Source organism: Chiloscyllium plagiosum, chromosome 34 (assembly GCF_004010195.1).
Source record: "Chiloscyllium plagiosum isolate BGI_BamShark_2017 chromosome 34, ASM401019v2, whole genome shotgun sequence".
Taxonomy (NCBI): Eukaryota; Metazoa; Chordata; class Chondrichthyes; order Orectolobiformes; family Hemiscylliidae; genus Chiloscyllium; species Chiloscyllium plagiosum.
Window position 1 is genome coordinate 38,632,013 of NC_057743.1, and position 21,547 is coordinate 38,653,559.

General features: G+C 44.0%; 1 protein-coding gene across 9 annotated transcripts in view; it reads right to left on the reverse strand.

The window, feature by feature from the left end:
• Positions 1-21,547, reverse strand: part of casz1 (castor zinc finger 1) — a 385,070-nt gene that overhangs the window by 25,950 nt on the left and 337,573 nt on the right. For 6 of the 9 annotated variants that reach the window (XM_043676247.1, XM_043676246.1, XM_043676249.1 and 3 more), the window contains 7 exons: positions 19,824-19,887; positions 18,131-18,288; positions 17,356-17,478; positions 12,215-12,574; positions 8,903-9,101; positions 4,783-4,993; positions 323-471 (listed from right to left, as the gene is read on the reverse strand). In XM_043676247.1, coding sequence (XP_043532182.1) covers positions 323-471; positions 4,783-4,993; positions 8,903-9,101; positions 12,215-12,574; positions 17,356-17,478; positions 18,131-18,288; positions 19,824-19,887 — 1,264 coding nt within the window. The remainder of the gene's footprint in view (positions 1-322; positions 472-4,782; positions 4,994-8,902; positions 9,102-12,214; positions 12,575-17,355; positions 17,479-18,130; positions 18,289-19,823; positions 19,888-21,547) is intronic. The other 3 variants (XM_043676251.1, XM_043676248.1, XM_043676245.1) reach the window with 1 other exon arrangement.

Sequence of the window (21,547 nt, forward strand, 5' to 3'; positions counted from 1 at the left end):
TGGTGGAGTTTGCAGGTTTGGCAGGTCAAAGGAGCCTTGGTGAATTACTGCAGTGTATCTTTAAGACAGTACACATCGTAGTGTGTGAGGAGGATCATGGATGTGGTGCCAGTCAAGTGGACTGCTTTCCCAGAAGGAAAAAAGAACAGTAAAACATGGCAAATAAGATATATTTATAATTCAAAATGAAGGTCCAGGTAGACTAGCACATTCATGACTTAGCATTCATTACTGGTTTGTTTACTGGCTTGTCCCCTCTCCTATGTAGGGATGAGACTGGCGCTGATTAATTGATTTGGTTTAAACCAAAGACAAGAGTTACCTGATTGGGAATCTTGTCAAAGTTTTTACCCAGCATTCTTCTCATATGCTTGCGGGAATGTGATGTCATCTGATGCTTGAGCAGGAAGGAGAAATGGCAGCCCTCACGGATGCAGTGGAAGTGGCTGTTCACCTGATTGTACTTACAACCTGTCGGCAGGAGAGAAAAAGAAGGGGGGAAAGGAAAAAGAATGAATAATACAACAATAATACCTCAAGAGTAGAAACAGTGTCAGGATGGGAAGGTATTGGTTCACCTATCGCCATGGAAACCAGTCTATGGAACAATGATGTGTCATCATGTTGCTTTTTTTAATGTCCCCAGTACATTGAAACAAAGACCAGTAAATAAAAGTAACTGTGGAACAGGAGACCTCTACGCACTGATAACACAGGTAACACCAGGGGGTCTGTTTATAACAGTTGCCAACGATAGAATGACCTAGATCTTGCAGAACTGCATGCCTCAGAAACCTTGGTGTTTATGGGATCAAGCTGTGGGGAACTGTGGAAGATAAACTGACATCCCTTTTTGCTTATACAAACCAAATCTTTTTTATAATTGGCAACATGTCACTCTCTCCCAGTTTGTTATTTTCTACTTTGACTAGTTCCTTGCTGCTGCAGATTTTGTCCTCAACAGAGAATTAAGCTTTGTGTATTGTTTCGCACTTGTATTTTCTGTCAGCTTCTGTTTTTCAATCAAGTGGTGAATCAGCCGTCATGTTTGTAATCAGCCTTGGCTCTAATTAATAAGGTACTGATTTTAGCACAGGCACATTCATAAATGTACCAAAAACCCATATGAAGTATTTGAGGTGGTAGAGAAAGAGTGATTGAATCAATACTAGCTGCTTAAGGCTATGAGACATTCTGCTTTTTACTGGTGTGATGTTCTTCTGGGAAAGGAAAATGAGTTGCAAGGATATTTCTATATTCCTATCCCTCCCCTTGCAAAAATTAATGAAATTAAGTTTAATTTCCTCCCCACCACCAGAACCACCACCCATTTGCTCTGCTCCTCTCCTCCAGCCTGGCTTTGTCCAAGATTGGCCTTGAATTCCAGGATTATAGATAAATCTCACAAGCATTGTTACAAGAAAGGTCCAGAATAGGATGAAATCATAAGGGACCATTAAAAAAAAGTGCATTGTTCTTTCAATTTATTCAAAGCATTAATAATGTATTGGTTACAAAGGTTTAAGCAATGGGTTGCTTATTTGGGCAGAAAGGTTAGAGATTACATTTGTGATAACCTTCCAGGAGTACTTCCAATCAGCAATCGCTATCCTGGAAGTGAGGAAGCAGCCTGATCTCACCTCGGTCAAGAGGGCCTAGGCCTCAGGCTTCTTAATTCAGTCACAAGTTTCATACCTCAGACCTGGGCTTAGGCCTCAGGCTTCTTAATTCAATCATCAGGGATACAGGTTAGCTCCACGACTAAACATTAGTTCTTAATCAGTCATCAGGGACATAGCTCAGGCATGGGCCTAAGGTTCCTTTAGTCATAGAACCTAGAATAGTACTGCCTAGGAACAGGTCCTTCGACTCCCATGTCTGCGCCAACCACAATGCCATTCTAAACTAATCCCATCTGCCTACAGATTGTCCATATCCTTCTATTCCCTGCTTTTTCATGAGTCTGACTAACTGCCTTTTAAACATTTATATCATATCTGTTTCTATCACCTTCCCCAGCAGTACGTTCCATGCAGATGTCCACAACTCCAACAATTTTCATGTCATCTGCAAACTTACAAATCAGACCACCTACACTTTCATATTACAAATGACAGGGGTCCGAGCACTGATCCTTGAGGAACATCACTGTCATAGACCTTCAGTCAGAAAAACTCCCCTCCACAACTTCTCTGTCCTATAGGATCAAGCTAATTTTGCATCCAATTTACCATCTGACTTAATATATTGGACCAGCCTATCATGAGGAGCCTTGTTAAATGCCTCAGTAAAATCGACATAGACAACATCCACTATCCTATCCTCATCAATCATCTTTGTCACTTCCTTAAAAAACACAATAAAATTTGTGAGACAAGAACTCCCCCACACAAAGCCATGCTAACTATCCCAACTAAGTCCACGCTTTTCTAAATTTGAGTAAATCCTGTCCCTAAGAATCTTCTCCAATAATTTCCTCACCACTGATGTACGCTCACTGGCCTCCAATTACCTGGATTGTCCCTGTTGTCCAAAGGAACAACATTTGCTATTCTCCAGTCTTCTGGGACCCTGCTGATGGCTAAGTAGATTACAAAGATCTCTGTCAAGTTTCTAGCAATCTCCGTCCTGGCCTTCCTCAGTATCCTGGATGGATCCCATCAGATCCTGAGGACTTATTTACCTTAGTCATCTGATTCAGGTCTGAATATAGGCCTCAGGTTCCTTTAGTCATCAGGGATACAGTTTAGCTCCTTCAGGGCTGGATTACATGGAAACCCACATTTTCAGGTCCATTCAGTATTTGATGCACTTGTCCAGTGACCCAGGTTGTCTGCTGTTGTCTGATTCGTAAAGTGTGGCACTGGAAAACACAGCAGGTCAGGCAATATTCAAGGAGAAGGAGAGTTGATGTTTCGGGCATAAGCCCTTCATCAGGAATGTGGAATGGGAAGGGGCTGAGAAGTAAATGTGAGGGTGGGTGTGGGGGGGAGGGAAGGTAGCTGGGAAGACAATTGGTAGATGCAGGTGGGGGTGATTGTGATAGGTCAGTGGGGAGGGTGGGGTGGATGTTGGGAAAGAAGATGGACAGGTAGGTCAGGTCAAGAGGGCAGTGCTGAGTTGGAGGGTTGGATCTGGGATGTGGTGGGGAGAGGGGAGATTTGGAAATTAGTGAAGCTGATATTGATGCCGTGTGGTCGAAGGGTCCCAAAGTGGAAGATGAGATGCTCTTCCTCCAGACGTTGGGTGGTTTGGATTTGATGGTGGAGGAGGCCCAGGTCTTGCATGTCCTTAGGGGAGTGGGAGGGGGAACAGAAGTGGTTGGCCACAGGGCGGTGGGTTGTTTGTGTCTGAGAGATGTCCTCTGAAACGTTCCACAATTTGGTATCCTGCCCCCCAATGTAGAGGAGACCACATCAAAAGCATCAAACACAGTAGCTGACGTGGGTGGACATGCAGGAAAATCTCTGCTGGGTGTGAAAGGATCCTTTGGGGCTTTGGATGGAGGTGAGGGGGAGGTTTTGTCTGTTTGTCTCGTACTCTTGACCTTTGATGCTCATGTTGACTGCTCCACTCCCAGGGGCTCTGTAGCATCCCTCCTCTCACAGATATGGCAGAAACCTCTGTGTGCCTCACCCCCTGCCGTCCTCCAAGCCACAGTGTCCCATAATTTACTCCCATTGAGTTGGGATGTAGCTGGTTCTTGCAAAGTGAGGTTGCAGCCAGATTTGGCTCCTGGGTCTATTACTAAAATATCTTCAGTATGAAAAATTCATTGCCATATTATTTGTAACTAAAAGCTACATACGTGTCTCAGGGTGCTGCCCATATCCTAACTTTTGCTGCCATCCCATCCTTATGCTCACTGACTAATATCAGACTCTTAAGTTATAGGAGCAGAGGTTAGGCCATTCAGCTCATTGAGTCTGCTCTGCCATTCAATCATGATGGATAAGTTTCTCAACCCCATTCTCCCACTTTCTCCCTCTAACCCTTGATCCCTTTTCTTGATATTGTCAAGAACCTAGCTACTCAATGACCTGCCTCCACCGCCTTCTGCGGCAATAATTCCATTGATTCACCACTCTCTGTTTGAAGAGTATTCTTCTTATCTCCGTTTTAAGGCTGTGTCCTTGGGTCCTAGTCTCTCCAACCAATGGAAACATCTTCCCAACATCTACTCTGTCCAGGCCATTCAGTATTCTGTATGTTTCAATTAGATGCCCCCTCATCCTTTTCAATTTAGTTGCTTGGCCTCACTCCTGCCTGTCTCCGTAACCTTCTCCTCCCTTAAATGCCCTCTGGAAATTCTGCATTCATTCAAAGCTGGCTTCTTGGGCCTTCCTGATGTCTCTCATTGCACCACTGGCAGCTGTGCTTTCAGCTGGAGTCCCATCTCACTCCCCTCTTTTCAAGTTAAAAACCACATAACACCAGGCTGTAGTCCAACAGGTTTATTTGGAAGTACAAGCTTTCAGAGAGTTGCTCCTTCATGAGGTAACTAGTGGAGTACTCCAAGCTCCCTCAAATAAATTCAAATAAACCTGTTGGACCATAACTTGGTGTTGAGTGTTTTTTTAACTGTCCACCCCAATCCAACACTGGCACCTCCACATCACGACTCTCCTCTGTTAAGATGGTCCTTAAAACCAATTCCTTGAACAAGCTCTTGATCATCTCTGCCTAATATCTGTTCTTGTGATTCAGGGTCAATCTTTACCTGAAGGTGAAGGAGTTTTAATATTTTAAACATATGAAATGTCATACAGAAATACAACTTGCTTTTGAAGCATTTCTTTTTGCTAATAGTACTGTTTTTACCCAGCCTACTACATTCTTCTCGTTTGGTGAAGTATTTGAACCCGTTTGCAGCTCTTCGTTCTGCTTTCTCATGTTTCTTGATGTGCCAGGGGAGTTTTGTGGTGATGTTAGTCACAAAGTTACAGAATGGTCGTAAACAGTGGTAGTGTCCCCTCATCCGGAACTCACATTGCTGCAACAGAACAGAAAGTTATTAAAAAATTAGAGCAGACCTCAAATTTTCTTTTACTTATCGTTGGCCGGGCCAACATTTACTTCCTGTTCCTGATTACCATGAAGAAGGTGGGGGTGAGCTGGTGTAGGGGCATCCAGAGCGCTTCGAGGGAGAGAATTCCCAGTGACAGTGAAGGAACAGAGATATGTTTCAAAGTCAGGATGGTGACTGGGAACTTGCCGGTTGTGATAGTGCTCCCAAGTATCCACTTCCATTGTGCTTCTAGACTGTATGGGTTATGGGTTTGGAAGGTGGTATCTAAGAAGCTGTTGTGAATTTATGTATTGCATCTTCTAGATTGTATATGCTGCTGTCACTGCGTGTTGGTGATAGAGGGAGTGGGTGCTTATGGATGTGGGGTAGGCTTTGTCCTGGATGGTGTTCAGCAACTAGGAGAAAGCAAGGACTATAGATGTTGGAGAGTCAGGGTCAAAAAGGGTGCCGCTGGAAAAGCACAGCAGGTCAGGCAGCATCCGAGGAGCAGGAGAGTCAACGTTTCAGGCATAAGCATCATCCTGATGAAGGGCTTATGCCCAAAATGTTGACTCTCCTGCTCCTCGGATACTGCCTGACTTGCTGTGCTTTTCTAATGCCATCCTTTTCGACCCTGGATGGTGTTGCGCGTCTTGAGTGTTGTCGGAGCTGCACCCATCCAGGCAAGTGGGGAGAATTCCATCACACTCCTGATTTGTGCTTTGTAGATGGTGGACAGACTTTACAGAGTCAGGGAGTGAGTGAGTTACTTCAGGATTCTTAGCTCTGACCTGCTCTTGTAGCCACTGTATATTATGGCTGCCCCAGTTCAGTTTAGGATAACCTGAATTTATCCAGCCTCTCTTCACAGCTCCATCCCAGGCAATGCCTTGGTGAATCTTGTCTGCACCATCCCCTCTAGTCCAACTGCATCCTTCCTATATAGTACGGAGACCAGGACTGCACACAGTACTCCACTTGTGTCCGAACCAAAGTTCTGTAAGGCTCCAACATGACCTCGCTGCACTTATAATCTATGCCACAAATGATAACTACCTGTCCTGCCACCTTTAGGGTTCTGTGGACAAGCACCCCCAAGATTTCTGTTCCTCAGAGTTTCCTCACATCCTGCCATTCTTTGAGTACTCCCTTCTCTCGTTCCTTCTCACAAAGCGCATCACCTTATGCTTTTTAGGTATCTCTCTTCCCCTGCTCTGACTCTGAGTTATGGACTTTATCGAGCACTATAATGGGATCACATTGGAAGAGGCACTGACATCAGAAACAGGAGCGGAGTTGGCCATTCGGCCCATCAAGCCTGTTCTGTCATTCATTTAGATCACAATTGATCTTGAATTGGATAGCCTCCCAATAGCACTGGGGGGGGGGGGATATGTAAATCACAAAGACTGCAATGTTTGAAGAAGGCATCACCTTCTGAAAGGCACCTAGGAATGGGCAATTCATGGTAACCCACCAAAGAAGCCCACACCCCCTGAGTAATTCAAAAAAATCATGTCTACTTTCCCACAGCTTCGCCCAATGATAGTGGATCAACACGAAGGTAGAGCTACATATACCTACATTCCCTCGTGCTTAGAAGATTGTTTATTTATTTGTGGTTACTCAAAAAAAAAGATTTCTAAAAGCTAGATAGAGAGAAACCATTTCTCTTTGAGGTGGGTTGGAGACTGGAGTGCAGCAGACAGGGACTCAATCTTAAAATTAGAGCAAAACTGCTCAGAAGCAAAACCAGGAAATAATATTCCAGACAATAGCAAGGAGCAAGTGTGAAATTCCTGCTTCTCGCCAACTCCTCACTCTGCCTGTTAATGGCTGGGATATTGGGAGGTTGTCAGGGCGTCTGGAGGGTGAGGGCTAACTCAGATTTTTAAGATAGGTTATAGAGTCATAGAGGTGTACAGCACAGAAAATGACCCTTTGGCCCAACTTGTCCATGCCGACCAGATATCCCAACCCAATCTAGTCTCACTTGCCAGCACCCGACCCATATCCCTCCAAACCCTTCCTATTCATATACCCATCTGGATGCCGTTTAAATGTTGCAACTGTCCCAGCCTCCACCACTTCCTCTGGCAGCTCATTCCATACACACACCACCCTTTGGGTGAAAGAGTTGCCCCTTAGGTCTCTTTTATATCTTTCCCCTCTCACCCTAAACCTATGCCCTCTAGTTCTGGACTCCCCCACCCCAGGGTAAAGACCTTGTCTATTTATCCTACCCATGCCCTTCATGATTTTATAAACCTCTGTAAGGTTACCCCTCAGTCTCCGACGCTAAAGGGAAAACAGCCCCAGCCTGTTCAGCCTCTCCCTATAACTCAAATCCTCCAACCCTGTAAAGATCCTTGTAAATCTTTTCTGAACCCTTTCAAGTTTCACAACATCTCTCCGATAGGAAGCAGACCAGAATTGCATGCAACATTCTGAAAGGGGCCTAACCAATGTCCTGTACAGCTGCAACAGTTGTTGAGGAATCGTTTCAAAGAGTGGGATACAAATGGAGATAAATTAAGTAACAGATGAGCCAAGATTCATCTCCTGATCCAGTAATTTATGACCAGCCACTTTTATCTGTTATGATTTCACCTGAAATTTACAAACTGTGTTCCTTTCCGTGACTTCCAATGGATTTAGTGCCATCAATTTGAATAAGGATTTGAATATGTTCAAAACCAAACAAAGCTTTCACTGGAAGCTGAGTAACTTTCTGTGACCTGCTATAAATTATTTGTTAACTACGCTTAGATCACCAACTGTAACTTCAAGTTGCTATGGGAAATTTACACGATAGAAACAGTTTTGTTCCATATTTTCCAAACCTGCTCAAACAAACTGTTATTGCACACCTCCAGGGGCAGGTGGGACTTGAACCCTGGACTCTGATATCACAGGTAGGGAACACTACCAGTTTGCCAAAGGGCTCAACAGCATAGATTTCACCAGCAGCTTCTGGATTTGTTTCTACAAATATAATTAACCTGATCAGTCACACGTCAGAGAGACCCTGCTGCTTTTTCAAGTGCAGTTTGGGCTGTTATCTTAAAACTTTCTCCTTGCCCAACTTTAAATCTATTCCCATTTGTCTGTCGAATACTTGCCATTTGCCTCAACGACACTCAAGAAGCTTGAAACCGCCCAGGAGAAAACAGTCTGCCCACTGGTAGCCCAACCACCACCTTCAACACTCATTCCTTCCATCGCTGACCCTCAATAACAGCAGTGTGTACCATCTACAGGATGTGTTGCAACAACTCACCAAGGCTCCTTCCAAACCTAAGACACTTCCATCTAGAAGGACAAGGGCAGCAGATACATGGGAACACTGCCACCTGCAAGTTCCCCTCCAAGCCACTTACCGTCCTGCCTTGGAAATAGATTGCTGTTCCTTCAGAATCGTTGGACCAAAATCCCAGAATTCCCTCCCTCTGGGCATTGTGGACCTACCCACAGCGGACACACTGCAGCAGTTCAAGAAGACAGCTCATCATCGCCTTCTCAAGGGGCAACTAGGGACAGGCAACAAGCACTGACCCAGCCAGCAATACCCACATCTCATGAATGAATTTAAAACAAAAAGGATGGATTAGCCAGCAATACTAATATCTGAGAAACAGATAAAAGAAAAGTAATTAAACCAATAGAGCTATTAGAATATAAATTTTATCTAGAGGTTAGAATATTTTATTGAGTCACCAATAATTGAGAATGCAAAAAGTTTTGGTCTGGAATGTGTCATGTTCTGTAATCCTGTGTTACCTCTAGATAGTGCAAGTGAGGAGATCCCTGTCCAAAGGTTGCTGTGAGCTGGTCTTACCATCTAGTGGGTCCTGCACAATTGATAATGAAGAGGTCATTTTACTGCTAGCATACCTGATTCGGACAGAGGCACTGTAGAGAGTAGTAGGAGAACTGGTCACGCACATTGATGAGGTTGTTGTTGGGATTGATGTGATCGAGACAATGAGATTCAGCCTTCCCTGATGTTTTGCACACGTACTTGCAGTTTCCGAACAGACAGTGAAAATGGAACTTGTTGGCATATTTACAATCGGTTGCCAGACAGGGATCGCTGAAGAGTGTAAAAACCATGGTTAGAGCTGAAATTGCAAATGCTAAAAATACAAAGCCAAGGGACAAGTCTTACACTTGAATCAGTGGTGGGGCCTGTTCCATCAGAGTCAGCTGAACGCCAAATTCTTAGCTTGGAAACCTATCTCCACAAGCCAGAGAACAATGTCCTAAAACCACATACATGCTTGAGACATTGGTCACGTCATGAGGATAGTCTCATGTGTGCACTAGCACTATCCATCACAGACTAAGCTTTGGGAATTGGGATTTCTTTTCAGGCTTGACTTATCCAGTCTACCAGGATAGTTCCTTATTCATTAGCTTTTGCTGTGAGCTACAGCCTCAAATGTAATCAATCAGAGAAAACACCCAGTTCAAGATATACAACAAACATAGATAAAAAGTCACAGCTGGATGAGGCCCATCTGTCCTCGAACCTGCTGTGCTCCTTTAAGGACAGAATGGTACTACCACAAAACTATTAATCCAGACACCCAGGTAAAATGCTGGGGACCTGGGTTTGAATCCTGTTACGGCAGATAATGGAATTTGAATTCATGTTTTTTTTTAAGTTTGGAATTAAGAATCAAATGATGACCACAAAACCATTATCGATTGTTTGAAAAGCCCATCTGGTTCACTACTGTCCTTCAGGGTTGGGAATCAGCTATTCTTACCCAGTGGGCCTATGCACCCACAGCAATGTAGTTGACTCTTACTTGCCCCCGACAATAATGTTGGCCTAGCCAGGGATGCCCACATCCTGGAAATGAATAAAACAAAATGGCTGATACTTCCTGTGTCTCTTAATTGTCTCAGCTTCCAAAAATCTATTGATCCGTCTAGAATATACTCAAAACCTGAGCACCCAGAGCCCCGGAAGGGGTTAAAAAATGCACAATCTTTGGTAGAAATTTCCTTCCCTTTCATTCCAAAACAAAGATCTGTGAACCTGTTTCCCAACCTCCCTCACTCCTGATTCTCTGCAAGGGGACATCAGTCTCTGAGCACACTGCATCTTAAACCCACAACTAAGCATCCATTTATACAGCAATATGATCCCCCAAGATATTTTCACTGCCTTTAAATCCCTCCCAGTAATGTATTTTATATATCATAATACATACAGTTTTGATGTATTTAATGGTAGTTGTAAATTCATAGTGACATTCTGACATTCACAGCTGCCTCAAATCCTTGTGAAATGACATTGATGAATGCACATTATAAACTTTCATGATGCAAGAAAGTTCATGATATCAATCACATAACTACTGTGAGATAATAGCCAACTGCTATAGGTTATACAGACAATAACAGATACCTGAAAATAGATTACATGTCTAGTTCACTCAAAGGGGCTTAGATGGTGTCACAAAGTAGATTCTCATTTTACAAGTTCTAAGGTTAGATTACTGCTCCATGTTCACTCACTGCTATCCATCATTTCTAACATTGAACAAACTGGCAACTTTTTTAGTTCAGACTGGTGAGAGAGTTCACTCCTGTGATGTCAAGATTTTATGACATCATTTCAATTTCAAAATGGTGAATTAAACCAGCGCCAGTCCAGCAAATTTGAGGTCAGAGTCAGGTCCCCATGTGACTTCCAGGTAATGATTGCGCCAACACAACACAAACTGTGTTTATACAGAGCCTCAAATGCAAAGAAGCATCCCCAAGTGTTTCATAGAAGAACAAAATATCAGACCGAGTGGGAGAGGGAGCGAATGGTGAAATATGCAGATTAGGTAGAAAAGTGAAGTCGAGGAACATCAGATCAGTCATGAATGAGATAAAGAAACTGCAGATGCTGGAATCCGAAGTAGACAGGCAGGAGGCTGGAAGAACACAGGAGGCCAGGCAGCATCAGGAGGAGAAATCAACCCAAAACGTCAACTTGTCCACCTCCTGGTGATGCTGTATGGCTTTCAGCCTCCTGCCTGTCTATTTTATGATCTCCTTGAATGGCACCATAGACTTGATGGGCCAAATGGCTTACTCCTGCTTCTACATTTATGATCTAAGGTCAGATGACCAATTACTTGGTTAAAGAGGTTGGTTTTAAGTAGTAAGGAGGAGAGTGAGGTGAGAGACTCCGGGAGCAGTAGGAGGGACTTCCAGAGTTGGGTCAAATTGGGGAAATCAAGAGGCCAGAATCAGAGCGGTGCAGAGAACTTGGATGGTAATTGGAGTGGAGACATTTACAGAGGGATAAAAGGGAATGGACATTAGGGATTTGAAAACCAGGATGAGAATCTTAAAATAAAGTTGTAGCTGAACTGGAGGACAGTGTAAGTTAGTGAGCACAGGGGTGGCAGGGGATAGGGACCTGAACTGAGTGGGGACATGAGCAGCAGAATTTTGGATGAACGTGTGAAACAGGAGTGTGTTGGAATAGTCAAGTCCAGAGGCAGCAGAGGTCTGGATGATCGTTCCAGCAGTGAATGAGCTGGGACAGGGCAGAGATCGGGTAGTTTGCAGATGCGGAAATAAGTGATTATAGCAATCGCATGTGTGATCAGACACCAAAGTTGTGAATTGGCTGGTTTAATCTCAGATTGTTGTGAAGGAGGATGATGGAGTCTGGAGGAGTTTGGGAACAGGGTTTGGTGCAGATATCAAAAACAATGACTTCAGCCTTCCGAATATTTAATTGTGAGGTATTCATCAAAAACAGCCGAAGAAACCTGGCACTGTGTCCCATAGGAAAGGTGAGATGGTAGCTGTATATAAGGATGGTGTTACTGTGTTCTGAAGAAGGGTCACTGGACTCAAAATGTTAACCCTGATTTCTCCCCATGGATGCTGCGAGACCTGCTGAGTTTCTCCAGCAATTTCTGTTTTTGTTTGTAAAACACATCACTTTTTTTTCCGGTAAAGCACTGCAGATGCTGGAATCTGTACTGAAAACAAAAAGAAATGCTGAGGATCTCAGCGGGTCAGGTAGCATCCACAGAGAGGGAGCAAGCTAACATTTCGAGTTGAGATGGCTCTTCATCGGAGCAGTGCTCTTTTTGTTTCCGTTTTTCAGTCTTTTCTTAAAAATGCGGCGGGCCCTCTTTTCCAAGTGGGCCAGGCCCCCCCGCCCCAGCTGAGGCCTACACTTACTTCTCTTGAAACTGGAGGAAGCCGGGTTTGACTTGAGGCTTGGCATTCTCCAGGGATGTGGTTGCCAAGGGGGAGGTTGCCAGTGTGGATGCGGGGAGTTGCGGCATGGAGGCGGCCAGCTGTTTCCAAGCGAGCAGTGTCGGAGCGGCGGTGACCACGGCGGGGCCTGCGCTGGAGGCCAACATGGCGGCGGCGGTTACCATGGCGACGGGGGAGAAGGCCCCAGCCCCAGCCCCAGCCCCACTGCTGCATCCAGACCCGGACCCGGACCCAGACCCTCGGATCTCGACAGGAATCGTGGTCGGCAGGGAGGGCTCCGACTTCACTTTCACCGTCCCACCGTCTGACCGAAAGTGGAAGCTGCAGAAACCAGAAAGAGGCGCCGTGAGTCACACTCACTGGGCGACCGTTACCGTAGCTCATGCCGGCCCTTAGCAGCAATAAAATTCAAACTCTAATGGACCAAAAACAAGTTCTGAAGTGTCACTCAAAACGCTAACTCTTGTTTCTCTCCCCACAGAAACTCAACACGTCTCCTCACAGATGCTGAGTCCAGTGACTCTTCAGAACTCGAATAAAACAAATGCAGATGCTGGAGACCTAAAACAAACAAAAAGACCCCCATCAGAGGGGCATAGAGATGAACAGCACAGAAACAGACCCTTTGGCCCAACTCATCCATGCTGACCAGATATCCTAAATTAATCTGTCCCATTTGCCAGCATTTGGCCCAAATCCCTTCCTATTCATGTATCCATCCAGATGCCTTTTAAATCTAAAGATGTGCAGTTGAGGTAAATTGGCCATGCTGAATTGCCCATAGAATTCAGGGATGTGTAGGTTCGTCAGGGGTAAATCTAGGATAATAGGGTATGGGAATGGGGCTGGGTGGGTTACTCTTCAGAGGGATGGTGTGGACTTGTTGGGCTGAAGGGCCTGTTTCCATCCTGTAGGGATTTTGTGAAACGTTGTAATTGTACCAGCCTCCACCACTTCACTGAACTCAAAACGTTAACTGTTTCTCTCTCCACATAAACTCAGCAGGTCTGGTAGCATCTCTGGAGAAAGAAATCGAGTTAACGTTTCGGGTCCAGTGACCCTTAGAAGGGCTTTCTGTTTCTGTTTTTGTTTGTTCCAGATCTCCAACCTCCACACTCTGTTTCTCCCTCCACTGATGCTGTCAGACGTGCTGCGTTTCCTGAACTTTTTCCTCAATTTGTTTCAGATCTCCATCATCTGCAGTTCTGTTTTTCAGTTAAAAAAAAAGAAATTGCTGGAGAAACTCAGCACGTCTGACAGCATCTGTGGAGAAAGAAACAGTTAATGTTTCGGGTCCAGTGACCCTTATAAGGGGTTTTTGTTTGTTTTAAATCTACAGCATCTACAGTTTTAGTTCTGAAGACTTATTGGACTCTACACATTAATTCTGTTTCTCTCTCCACAGATGCTGCCAGACCTGCAGACTTTCTCCAGCAACTTATCTATTTGTTTCTGATTTCCAGCATCTGCAGTTCTTTGCTCTTTCTTGATTTTAGTTTTAAGAAAGGAAAATGCTGAAGAAACTCATAGCCCTGAAAGTTTATTTCCCTCAAAGTGCCCATGCAAATTCCTTTTGAAATCGGCAGTGATACTGCTTGCTGTGTTGGCAGGTTTTACCTCACACTCCCCTCCTTGCAGCTCACCCAAAATACTAAATCTTTCTCCTCCTTGTCTTTGTACCATCAGTAACTGGGACTGGTTCTTCTTAACCTCATCACCTCAACTAAATATTCCCCTTAACCTCCTTTTCTGTAAGCAGAATAACACCAACTTCTCTGACCTAATCTTTTTTTTAATTCTCTCATGGGATGTGGGCATTGCTGCCCGGACCAACACTTATTGCCCGTTCCTAGTTGCATCTTGAGAAGGAGATGTTGAAGTGCTTCTAGAACCACTGCAATCCTTGTATTGTCAATAGGCACAATGCTCTTAGGCAGGGAATTCCAGGATTTTGACCCAGGGATACTGAAGGAAAGATGATGTATCTCCAAGTCAGGGTGGTGAGTGGCTTGGAGAGGAACTTGCAGAGGGTGGTGCCCCCATGTATCAGCCGCCCTTGACCTTCTATGTGGAAGTGAGTCGTGGATTTGGAAGGTGCTGTTCTAGGAGCCTTCCTGCAGTGCATCTTGTAGATAGTAAACACTGCTGCTACTGAGTGGCAGTAGAAGAGGGAATGGGTGCTTGTGCATGTGGTACCAAAGCAAGTGGGGGCTACTTTGGGCTGAATGGTGTCAAGCTTCTTGAGTGCTGTTGGAGCTGCACCCATCCAGGCAAGTGGGGAGTATTCCATCACACTCCTGACTGGTTGAGTTGCCTTGTAGATGGTGGACAAGCTTTGGGGAGTCAGAAGGTGAGTTACTTGATTCAGGATTCCTTACCTCTGACCAGCTCTCGTATTCACAATATGTATGTGATGAATTCAGGTTAGTTTCTGCTGACTAAAATCCACTGCCCCCGAACCCACTTTGGTAAATCTCCCTCTGCACCTTTTCAAGGACCTTCCCATCCTTCCCAAAAACCTGGTATTTATTGATCCCATATCTGATATTTTAGCTGAGCCTTTGGCCTGTTTCAGATAGAGCAGACTGAACCGGAAATATATTACATCTTCCCCTCAATGATAATTAGTACAAGTAATTTTGAGACTGAAATCCCGGGTGGTGTCACAGCACCAGACAATACAGATTCACCACAAATCCCTCACAATCTTCAGATGCATTTCAATATCCTCTTTTAAGAACTGGTTGAGTTGCAATTTTTTGTTGTTGTTCGCAAAAGAAGCCTGTGTTACTTTTGGTTAATGAGGCTGTGATTTATTTGGGCCATTTGCCTGTTAAAAGGGGTCTCTTCACAGCCCTACAGTGAAGGTGTGGGGGTCTTTGTGTGGCTGATGAATCCATCATTTTCACACTTCACTCCAACTGCAAATCCCAGAGATTTCTTACAAATTGCAGCCACTTCATGTGATGTCATCAAAGTAATTGGACCTTGAATAACCTCTGCTTTTTTTTAATCTGCATAAATTATTTAAATAATAACTGATCTAAATTAGAATCATGCCTGGGTCAAAACAAGGTTATTTGGTACTTCATAAATATAAACAGGTATCAAATTAAAGGAGCAGAGGCCCCAAGTAGAGTGTATTAGAGCAAACTTATCTTTATTGATAAGGAACAGAATATTCAATAATGTGATCAGTTATTAAAAATTTTAATTAGAGAGAAAAAAACCAGACACAGCCTTAAGAGGGTCAGGGAGACCTGTCCTATGATTTTTTTTTGCTTCTGTCTCTTGTTCACTGCTCTGTGGCTAACAGAGGGAGAAATTTTGTCAAGTTTTTGGAACTACAGAAGACTTTATGTTAAACAGGCACTTGCTAGAATAGAACCTGACAAAAGAGAGAGGCATGTTCTTGGAGATTTTCAACTTGCACTCATCAGGGTAATTTTCAAGAATACCAAATTTCAAACAATCTCAACAATTGATACCATGGCAGAAAAGGGAACTGATTGGCTGACATGTCGACCTTGGGTAAATTTGCAATTTGTTCTGACAAATAGAAGATGAAAATCTTTTCAGAAATTTCACACATACCAAGGGCTATATTTTGACAATCTGTACAGAAAACACACAGAGGGAGAAACTGACTGCGTTATCCTTGACCCATCCCAATTTGCATTCGAAACAATGGATTTCGGGGGGAATTTCAATACGAGGTGCCCTGTACCCAATCTCATCAGCCATTGAGTAAGTATATAACATCTGAGGAGCCAGGACTACTTTCAAACCCTTCAAATATGCTAATCAGAAGCTTGCAATGCACTACGGTACCATGTCCCCTGCCTTTTAAAGAGTTCACTGTTTAAGACTGCAAGCTTAGATTAGATTACTTACAGCGTGGAAACAGGCCCTTCGGCCCAACAAGTCCACACCAACCCGCCGTAGCGCAACCCACCATTCCCCTACATTTACCCCTTTACCTAACAGTACGGGCAATTTAGCATGACCAATTCATCTAACCTGCACATCTTTGGACTGTGGGAGGAAACCGGAGCACCCGGAGGAAACCCACGCAGACACGGGGAGAATGTGCAAACTCCACACAGTCAGTCGCCTGAGTCGGGAATTGAACCCAGGTCTCTGGCGCTGTGAGGCAGCAGTGCTAACCACTGTGCCACCGTGTCTTCAGGTAGACAATGTTGCAACTCTGCCTGGCTCTGCAAGCTGCATACAGCGAATCAGTTGGTTTGTGGCAATGTCTACTTCATAACTTGTAATGTGTTTTACTGCGCTCAATAACCTAACCCACACAGTTAATCAATCCCTTGTGAATAACATAGTTAGATCTTTAACACATCGCCGAGTGTCCAGAGTTTCTGTCTCCATCCCCTCCCTTCTTTGGGATTTACTTTGAAGCGGACTGGACTGATCTTCTCAAGGTCCCCTGAGGTAGCCACCTGGTTTCATGTAGGTGAGCTAATTTTCAGCGAGCTCCATAGGGACAGATTTGGAGGTTCATTGCAAATAGGTCACTCCCATAGCTCATAGGACAAAGGCTTCTCTAGTTTTTAATAATGAAGGTTTATTAGAATTATATGTTCTATGACCATCAGCACTGATGGGAGAAAGTGAGGACTGCAGATGCTGGAGATCAGAGTTGAAGAGTGTGGTGCTGGAAAAGCACAACTGGTCAAGTAGCATCCGAGGAGCAGGAGGATTGATGTTTCGAGCATATGCCCTTCGTCACAAGCCTCATTCCTGATGAAGAGCTTATGCTCAAAACGTTGATTCTCCTGCTCCTTGGATGCTACTTGACCAGTTGTGTTTTTCCAGCACCACACTCTTCAACTCTGATCTCCAGCATCTGCAGTCCTCACTTTCTCCCATCAGTGCTGATGGTCATAGAACATATAATTCTAATAAACCTTCACTGATGGCAATGTACTGATTGTTTGGTCACACATATGTGGCAGATGTGGACCTTTGTACTTGGTATATGTCGACATTTATACTTGACAGGCATGGACATACACTAGGTGGATATGGACACATATACTTGGTGGATATGGACACATATACTCGATAGACATATAGATAATTACTTGGCATGCTTGACAGCTCCATCCAAGGTACTGAAAAGGGCACCACAATCTTCCACTGCACAATGGAAATGGGTTTTATGCAGAAAGTCACACTGGCTCTCACAGTAATCTTCTGTGGTAAATCTATGAATGAGAGATAACACATTGTCAGCAAACCATAAGCACCTGCTCAGTAGTTAGTTCCTGCAAGAATGATGTACGCGTTGCTGGTGCAGTTGAGAAGTTAGAGAATCCTTCATATCTCTATGTGGCAAACCATACTTCATACATAGACACAAAGACGCATCCACATATAGACACAGACATACCGATACACGGCATGCAGGGAGACACAGACACGTACTGACAGACACTGTGTCAAAATCAAAGACATGAATGCTCACTTATAAAAGTAGACAAAAACAGTATATATACACATAACCACTGACACATGCACAGATATACACGTGGACCCATACATAGATAGTCATATGCACAGAGATACAGACACAGGCACACACATAGATACACAAACACACACAGGTACAAATGCAGATACAGATACTTGCAACCTGTCACTGGAAAACAATCAGGACCTGGAATTTTGATTGCTTTCTTCCAGCCATATTCACACTCAAATTATAACACGCAGTGTGACACGTGGGCAGAGACAGACTAACACAATGTGGATTGAAATCGAAGTCGGGGTTTTGTGAGGAGTCTGCTTCAGAACGTGGTCTGATTTGATCCACTCAGCCACTGAGTAAGCTGCAGTAAGTGGAAATTAAACCTTTACCTGCGCAGGTATTTCTCCCAGAACTCCTGTCGTTTCTCCTGTCTCTGTGGGGTCAAAGCTTTATTCATGTAGGGCATCTGTTCTGCATCAGACTGTGCACAGTCTGGTTCTGTCTTGAGGTTCAGCAAATTGCTCAGTCCACTGCTGTTTTGGGACATCTAATGATAGAAATACAAGAGCTTACAATAATTCAGCAGGCATCAAATTCCAAAGTGAGCATAATTCATGCAGCAAGAGGGTAGGGTCTGAGACTCTGGTGGAGGCAGGTTCAATTAGGGCTTTCAATAGGGAATTAGACTGGTGTCTGAAAATGAAGAATGGCCAGGGCTATGCAGGAGAAGGTGGGCATTGAAGTGAATTGCGTTTCTCATTTGGATGACTGGCACAGACATGATGGGCCAAAAAGCCTCATTCTGCATTGTAACAATCTTGTGACAGTAAGAACTTTGGTACGTGCCCTCTTCCCCTTTCCCCATCCAAGATGGGACAACCCATGCTTTGGCCCGTAGCCTCTCCACATTCTGCTGTTGACCGAGTTCAGGCGGCTCTGTCCTTCAGCTGATGTGCAAACCTTGTGAAGATCACAATGTTGATCTTCTGTTCTTAGGCCCCACTCTCTGTGGTTGTGTCTTCTCAAAACTGCGTATGTTTATATAACACCTTTGATATACTACATCCCGAGACTACAATTCATTTCACAGGAGCACCATGAAGAAAATCAAACACAAAATCACTCAAGGTGTTTTCTGAATAGTAATCTAGCTTTGGCTTAACAAGTGCTATATACAGCTCCATCATAACCTTCTTGCTATTGTAATCTATGTTTAGGCTAACAAAGGAAAATATCCCATGTGCCTTCTTAACCACCTTACCTACCTGTCCCGCTGCTTTCATAGGTCTATGGACATACATAATAAGGTCTCCATGATCTTCTGTATTTCCTATGGTCCTACCCTTCAATGCGTACTCCCTTGCCTTATTAATCATCTCAAAATGCACCACCTCACACTTGTCAGGGTTAAACTGCATTTGCTGCTGCTCAGTCTATCTGAGTAGCCGGTCCATAGTGTAGCTGAGCAAATCATGGATGGTCAAGCCGCCAGAATTGGGAAGCGCAGGTATCTCAAATGGTAGTAGTGGAGGCTGGAGATTACAGAGATAGGAAGGAGTGAGGTCGTAGCAGGAAAATAATAAGATCAAGTTTGACTGGGAGCCACTGTAAGTCAGTGAGCACAGCAGTGAGAGGAGAATAGGGTGTTAAGCAACTTAAGATAGGGGCAGCAAGAGTTTTTGATGCTGGAGGCTGACCAGGAGTAGGTTTCCAGTGTGGAACATGTGAAATGGTAGAACATTTATAAGTTAGCTGGTTTCACTAATGGACAAAAACCTTCCCTGGCCTCCTGACAAGCAGCTGAAATGTAACTCTGTGTTTTGTGGCTGTTACATGTACCTCGGTCTATAACCCACTGCACTGGACAATATGGCAGCACACTCCACTCCATTTAATTACGTTAATTTACCTGCGGATGATGAGTTGAAGTGTGCTGCACATTGATTGATTGCTTTAGAATGTGAATGCTTTTGACACCACAGGCTCAGAAACTGGTGTTGAAATAACAGAAAACGAACAGGAATACACTCCACTGCTTCTGTTAATTTATGTCTGGGTGTAAACACTGATGGTAACTCTTACCTTATTGAGAAATGAGGATAACAGGGACGTCTGTCCTGAATCCACATGTCCATTAGATTCAGTGCTGTAGGAACAAGGAAAAGTAATTAGCTCAGCTTCTCTCTGACTATTGTGACATGATGGTGCAGTACAGTATGTACTTTGTGGTTATGCCACAGTATGATAATCAAAACATCAGCTACAGTTCTCATTACAGACTATTTGACCCAATCTAAACTGTTTGTTTATCCCTCAGTTTTTAATCTGAAGTATAGCAAATATGTTGGCAAATACCTGGTTACATAACACCGTCATCCAGTGAGGTCATGTTCTAAAGGGTGGTTGGGAGTAGGCAATAAAGGCTGGCATCTTGCCAATGATGCCCATATCCCATGTGGGAATAGAAAATAGATCAACTGTCCAGAATGGGGACCACAGAATTGCAAGCCACATTCAAAATCTGGAAGAGAATTTTCAACATCAACCATCAAACCAAATGGCTGCTTCTTTAAGATGATCTTCGGATGTCTCTTTGCCTTATCATCAGTTTGTCATAATCAGCAGGTCTCCAAACACATTTGGACCAAATGGCCTGTTTCTATATCTCCCTATATATTAGAGCCCTTCTATATCAGGTGCCTCACTCACCTCAATGTTAATAAATAGGAGTCAGTGGAGCAGATGTAGGCCATTCCGCCCATCGAGCTTGCTGTGACATTCATTGAGACCATGGCTAATCTGAAAATCCTCAACTCCACTATCTGCCCTTTCCCTATAATCCTAAATTCATTTCTTGGATTAAACATTTGCATATCTTAGCCTTAAATATACTTAGTGATACAGCTTCTGTAGCCCCTGGCAGTGAAGAATTCCATGGATTCACTACATTCTGATGGAAGAAATTCCTCCACATCTCTATTTTAAATAGGCACCCACTTATTCTGAGATTATTCCCTCTGGTCTTAGACTCTCCCAAGGGGAAACAACCTCTCCAAGTCTGTCAAGCCCCTTAAGAATCTTCTATGTTTCAATTATGTCATCTCTTATTCTGATAAACTCCAATGAGTACAACCTCCTCAGCTTCTCCACATAGGAAAATCCCTCCATATCTGGAATCAATCTAATGATCCTTCTCTGAACTGTCCACAATGACAATTAGGGAAAGGCACCAAAAGCACACATCTCTCAAATGATTTAGAATAAAAACATCCATTTTGGAAATCCTGGGGCAGCAGAATGATATCAAAGGCCTGATGTACAGGATCTATAAACGTCCTCCTCTCTCATTCTGTCACTCGCTGCTCCTCAGGCACAGTGATGAGCAGAAGCAGCCTGCAGGATTGTAGAGAAACTCCTTGTCAAGTGATTCACTTTGGAAGGTCCAATTTGAATGCAGAATACAGGGTTAAAGGCAGGATACTTGGCAGTGAGAAGGAATAGAGGGATCTTGGGGTCCATGTCCATAGATCCCTCAAAGTTGCTACCCAAATTGAGAGGGTTGTTAAGAAGGCGTATCGTGTGTTGGCTTTCATTAGCAGGGGGATTGACTTAATAGACGCGAGGTTATGCTGCAACTCTATGGAGTCTTGGTTAGAGCACACTTGGAATACTATGTCGGGTTCTAGTCGTCTCACTTTCGGAAGGCTCTGGAAGCTTTAGAGAGGGTGCAGAGGAGATTTCCCAGGATGCTGCCTGGACTGGAGGGTGTGTCTTATGAAGAAAGGTTGAAAGAGCGAAGGTTTTTC